Source organism: Colossoma macropomum, unplaced genomic scaffold, assembly GCF_904425465.1.
Source record: "Colossoma macropomum unplaced genomic scaffold, Colossoma_macropomum, whole genome shotgun sequence".
NCBI lineage: Eukaryota > Metazoa > Chordata > Actinopteri > Characiformes > Serrasalmidae > Colossoma > Colossoma macropomum.
In genome coordinates, this window is record NW_023494805.1 from 36,142,385 (window position 1) to 36,148,384 (window position 6,000).

A 6,000-nucleotide genomic window follows, 5' to 3' on the forward strand; every position below is an offset into this window, starting at 1 on the left:
AACATTGTATACAATCAACTTGACATTAGAATTGACTAAAGCACTCTTTATGACAGCTGACAAAAGAATCAGACTTCATACTTGCTTTTGTAGGTTTAGGCTGGCTGCCTTATGAAGGGCTTATGAAGGTTTCATGTAGCCTTATACACCAATCAGCCATGACATTATGATTAAAATCACCTCCTTGTTTCTACACTCATTGTCCATTTTATCAGCTCCACTTACCAGATAGGTGCACTTTGTAGTTCTACAATTACAGACTGTAGTCCATCTGTTTCTCTGTATACTTTGTTACCCTGTTCTTCAATGGTCAGGACCCCCACAGGACCACCACAGAGCAGGTACTATTTGGGTGGTAATACTGTAATACTGATGTGGTGGTGTGTTAGTGTGTTTTGCACTGGTCAGAGTGGATCAGACACAGCAGTGCTGCTGGAGTTTTTAAACATCTCAGTGTTGCTGCTGGACTGAGAATAGTCCACCAACCAAAAACATCCAGCCAACAGCGTCCTGTGACCACTGATGAAGGACTAGAGGATGACCAACACAAACTGTGCACCAGATCCTCACTGACTTTACATCTACAAGATGGACCAACAAGGTAGGAGTGTCTAATAGAGTGGACAATGAGTGACCCACCACCCAAATAATACCTGCTAACAAAGTATGCAGAGAAACAGATGGACTACAGTCTGTAACTGCACAACTAAAGTGCACATATATAGTAAGTGGAGCTGATAAAATGGACAATGAGTGTAGATACAAGGAGGTGATCGGTGTAAACATGGCCTTTAAATAGTGTTAAAACCATCACACTAACAAATAGAGACAGCATATTGGTATCAAAGGGTATCGGGCTGATACACGCACAACATGTTGTATCATATAGGAGGGGAAAATAATGAATCTGATCCAATCCAGTGAAGCGAAGTGCTTCCATTAAAAACAGCTCATTTTAAAGCTTAGCAGTTTTAAAGAAGAGGTAGTGGATCAATATCGGTATTGTAAAAGATAAACTAGTATCGTGCCTCTACTCTACTACTGCCTACCTGGCTTCCAGCAGGAGAGGTGTGGAGGGCCATTTGGTGGTCAGCGTTGTGGTCACAGCTTTTGAGCTCCCGTCAGCAGAGGCCACAAAGTGCAGGACCACCAGAGATGCGCACAGCATCCACATCTTAACGCCTACAGCAGAGAAAACACGTTTAGCACAACATACGTGGAATCAAATGAATGATTAAGAAGTTTCAAAACAGTGATGATGTTCACAGATAGTTTTTTAAAAAAAAAATACAGACCCAGTTCGGTTTAAATGACTTTAACAGTAAACACTACTAAAGATTTTTGGTTTTCTGCATATAAACTTCAGTCTGGAGAAGATTCTGAACGCACAATATAACTGATCTGATCTGATACTGTATATAAGATTAAGCTCGTCAAACACCGTCAACAACTCCTCGACATCGCTGGCACTTTCGCTTTCGCCGGCACCACTTCGGCTGAGAGCTGCAGCCAATCAGAAGCCTCAGCGTGGCCGTCCGCGCAGCCGGTATCCAATGAGCTGTGAGCTCGAGCGGCACATCCGGCTCAGCCGGAGTTAGCTTAGCAGCTTCGGTTCATTCAAATAGAGCCGGACAGAAGTCGAAGATTTCGACCTTAATGTCGGGTTTAAGAATCGAAAATGTGTTCAGAAAAGTGAAAAAGACACATATACGACATCTTTAACGTCTTCGTGGCGGTGCTTTTCTAAAGGCAGGTGAAAAAGTGGAGTCCGGCTACGGCCCGGCTAACGTTCACTAGCTAAAACACAGCAAAACGCTGTTTACTGTTTACTTGTTTACTGGTGAGTAAACACTCACCCCTCATCACCGATTTGACTGTTAAATTCATTTCTTCCAGACATTTCTCTGCTTTCTTCTGGGATAGAGAGAAAGAAGAAAGGAGGAGGCTGCAGACAGTAAGTTCTGGACGAGGCTGAAGTCGGCTTCCTAGTCGAATTCGCCCGTTCCACCTTAAATGGAGCAGCAGTTACGTTCTGGCGCCTCAGGTTGAGGCGCCAGAACGTAACTGCTGCTCCATTTAAGGTGGAACGGGACAATTCGATCATGAAGCGGGCGAATAGGAAGCTGACCTAAGCTAACGCTCCCTAGCCGCTCATTACTGCTTCAAAACAGGACAAACCTGCGACAGGTTTCAGTCAAATTGAGTGAAATAGGCAAAATACCCCACTCAAACACATGACTAACAACCAGCAACCTTATTTTTCCTACCTCCACCACCACCGGCTTCACAGCTCACTCCGTGAAGAGCCATGTTTGGTCCTTCACAGCGACAATCCCTGACAGACCGCTGTGCCGGTCAGAAAAATCCAACTACACATGGCAAACAACGTCTATATGGCTGTAGAGGTGATTAATGTAAAGGGAAAATGGTAAAATATGCTTTATTCGGTCAATTCCTGAGAAGGCAGAGGGTCAACTTAGTCATAGCATTTATAAAGGCAGTTGACCGGGCTGCTCAATGGGAACGTCCATGTTGGCTCAATGTAAAGAATAAGAGCGACAGTAGCAGTTTTACTGATGTGTTTTGGTGAATTAAAAAAAATATAGTAGATTCAGAAATGAATGCAGGCAGATTAGGGTGTACAATTCTGAGGGAAAAAAACAAAACATATGAAAAAAATAATGTTTTGAATGTTCAGATCAAATCTGGAGTTTATGAATTTTCACCTACTGAATCAGTCAGGATAAAAAAACAAATAAATATATATACAAAAACTTTTTTAATGTTATGAATTATGAAATACACACAAATTAAGCATTAATTATAATTCATATTGAAAATACTGTAAGTATATAGAATAAAACAATTACAAAATTACAAAATATAAACAAATTTTCCATTTTGTTGCCATATGGGAACAGCAGTCTGCCGTGCATCAGCTTTCATCATCCAAGCATAAATGCAGAACAGCAAAGTATGTGTAAAAGTTTTATTGTTATTATTATTATGTTATTGTTGTTGATAATACCGTCAACTTGGAATGTAGATTGAAGTTCCATTGTTGCATACTGTTGCCATATGGCAACAAATGAGCCCTTGCCATGAAAAACTATTTACATGACATTTTTTGTAAAAATCATGTAAGGTAAGATAATCCTTTATTAGTCCCACCACAGGGGATTTTACAGTGCTGCAGCAGCAAAGGGACAGCAAGGCACTCAAGAAAGAGTAACAAGAAGAGAATTAACAAACAACATATTAACCATGGTAATTTCTTAACAAGGGTACAGTTTGTTACTTATTACCGTATATAGAATATATATAAAAATAAAAAATAACTAAAGATAAAAAACTCTATCCTTCACAAAAATGAACAATATAAACATTATAAATAATAAAAAGCAAAATAATCTGTACACTATAAGGATATGTATAATTATTGCACGTGAGGTTTGTTTATATTTCACATGGGTATGGTGATGAATTCATTGTTAATGTTCTGTAGGTGTGTGAGGCCTAATGGGGGGTGTTCTACTGGAAGCAGTACAGTCTAAAAGCAGCAGGAAGGAAGGATCTGCAATAGCGCTCCTTCACGGAGCTGCCTAGTATACCATAAGCATGGTGTGGCATTGTCTGCTGCCATGTATTTAAAATAAAGGCTTCATTAAAACATAAAGTATATATTAATGTAAAAGGTTATCATAACTGACAATCCAAAAAAGGGTAGAATAGTTGTACATAGTTGTAAATACTTGTTTTTTATTGGAAGGGCTCAATTATATCTTAGTGTTTTGTATAAAACCCCTTCAAGCTAAAGTGGTTTTATTATTGATGAAGTCATTTTAACCTCCTGCAGTTTCTGTTTACATTCTTCACAAGTTGCTGTGTATGAATATTGTATGCACATTTGGAGTTGGCTTCAGAGGCCGCCCTCAACACGCAATGTGAGTGAGAAAACTGTAGTACGGACTGCAACAGGAAGGCATGCCATGCTACTTGGAAAGCCTTCAGTTTCCCCAAAGGAAAATAAAAAAATTACTTGTGTTCAGGCAAAGAAAGTCACTGTTGCCATATGGCAACACCATACAGTACCATAGAGTCTCAGTTGGCAAAATACTCACTACTACTTCCGTCACTTGATAAATTCAAACCGCATGTCTTTTTCTGGACTCAAACCAAGACTGGGATACTAGGAAACGTCCTAAAACAGAGGGAGGAATCACTGCAGAGCAACCAGGACTCAAAAGTGGATCCCATCCTCCTTTATTACCCACTATTCATCAGCTACTGATGACTCATGTAGCCTAAACTAAGCAGATTAAAACACTGGGAATCCTAAAAGTAAACCATGACTCAGAAGACAAGCACAGTGGTTGTATTTCAGATTGTAACCACAAGGTGTACTATGTGTGCTGCAGTTGTAGCACAGAGATGAGCTGAGTGTGGTGATTCTTCTTCGTGGCTGCAGTACCCTGGACAGCATCCTATAAATGCTCAGCCTGTACTGTGATTTCCCACAGGCTTTGTAATACCATAATGCAGCTGAACGTGCAAAAAGGACAGAGCTGAGACTGGAGAACAGAACATGCTGACTTTAAGAGTGAACTTGGCAGAAATGCAGGACATTTTAAGGTGTCATTTTTAATGGTGCTACAGGCAACCGTTTACTCTCCCATTTTTAAATATATATTCTTGTACACACGTTCAGTGCTGTGAAAAAAGGCTCAAGCATCTTTGCAGGTTGTTTAATACTATTTATCCTGGCAGTGAGCAAGTTTATTCCTGTAGAAACACACATTAGAATAGATGCAAGTAAGAATGAAAAACTTTGCTTATTCATATGCTTCTGATCATCATCCTGCCACAAGATGAAGCACCATCCATAGAATTTCAAGGCATTTGGTTGGTTGAAAGCTTATGTAACTTGAGAATTCATCGTTTTGCCATTGGCACTCATCAAAGATCAGTCAGCCAGTTTTACCGGCAGCCACATGCCATCATGTTTCACTGATGAGGTGGAAGACTTTGGATCGAGAGCCGTTCCTTTTCTTCTTCACGCTTTTCTTGTTCAATCACTCTGAACTGAGACCCACAAAAAGATCTTACATAGGGTGCTTTGATGAAATAAGCTGGAATTAGATGGATAATACTGAGAATCGATGGCTTTTGTATCCGAGTCAGTGGTGTTCACGTTCTAAGTTTGGACAAATATAGTAATGTATGTTAATTTATGGACATAAAACTATGGAGGTTTACTAAATGCAAAGTAGTATAAATATAGTTGAATACAATGAATACAAATATGCATAGAATTTGATGTAACAATTATTTTTCTATTATTAATATCTTGGTGAGAAGAATACATTTAAAAACACAAGTTCTGTTTCTGACTTCCAGCCATTGCATGTATGAATTTGTTAAATGAAAAAAATCAGCAGTTGTCTCAATTTAATGAAGGATTGATTAGATAAACTAGGTTGGAGGTTAACTGTGGATACTGGACTCCCTTAGGGAGAGACTTGGGAATGTTTAACACAAACACATCAAATCCTAAAATCTGTATGTATGTATGTATGTATGTATGTATGTATTTATATATGTATTTACTTTTAATTTATATTCTGATGCTAGTGTTTTTTTCTCAATAAATAAATACTCACTGACCAGATATGTGCCTTTAAGAAAGATACAAAATACAGTATTAAGGCATACACTATATGGACAAAAGTATTGGGACACACCTCTTAATCATTAAATTCAGATGTTTTCTTCAGTCTCATTGCCACAGGTGGCTCGTCTTGCAGTCTGCCTTTACAAACATTTGTGAAAGAATGGGTCGTTCTAAAGAGCTCACTGAATCTGAGCGTGGTACTGTAATAGGATGCCACCGTTGCAACAAGTGAATTTGTGAAGTTTCTTCCCTCCTAGATATTCCCCGATCAACTGTCAGTGGTATCGGTGAAAAGTGGAAGCATTAAGGAACCACAGCAACTCGGCCAC

General features: G+C 39.2%; 1 protein-coding gene across 2 annotated transcripts in view; it reads right to left on the reverse strand.

Moving 5' to 3' along the window:
- The window catches only part of uggt1 (UDP-glucose glycoprotein glucosyltransferase 1), a 52,524-nt gene extending 50,192 nt beyond the window's left edge, over nucleotides 1-2,332 (reverse strand). The window contains exons 1-2 of one of the 2 annotated variants that reach the window (XM_036596691.1): nucleotides 2,268-2,332; nucleotides 1,050-1,182 (exon numbers count right to left, since the gene is read on the reverse strand). In XM_036596691.1, the coding sequence (XP_036452584.1) occupies nucleotides 1,050-1,182; nucleotides 2,268-2,310 (176 nt within the window). In that variant the 5' untranslated portion in view covers nucleotides 2,311-2,332. Of the gene's footprint in view, nucleotides 1-1,049; nucleotides 1,183-1,295; nucleotides 1,480-2,267 lie in introns of those variants that run through there. The other variant, XM_036596692.1, reaches the window with a different exon arrangement.
- Between the last annotated feature and the right edge of the window lie 3,668 nt (nucleotides 2,333-6,000).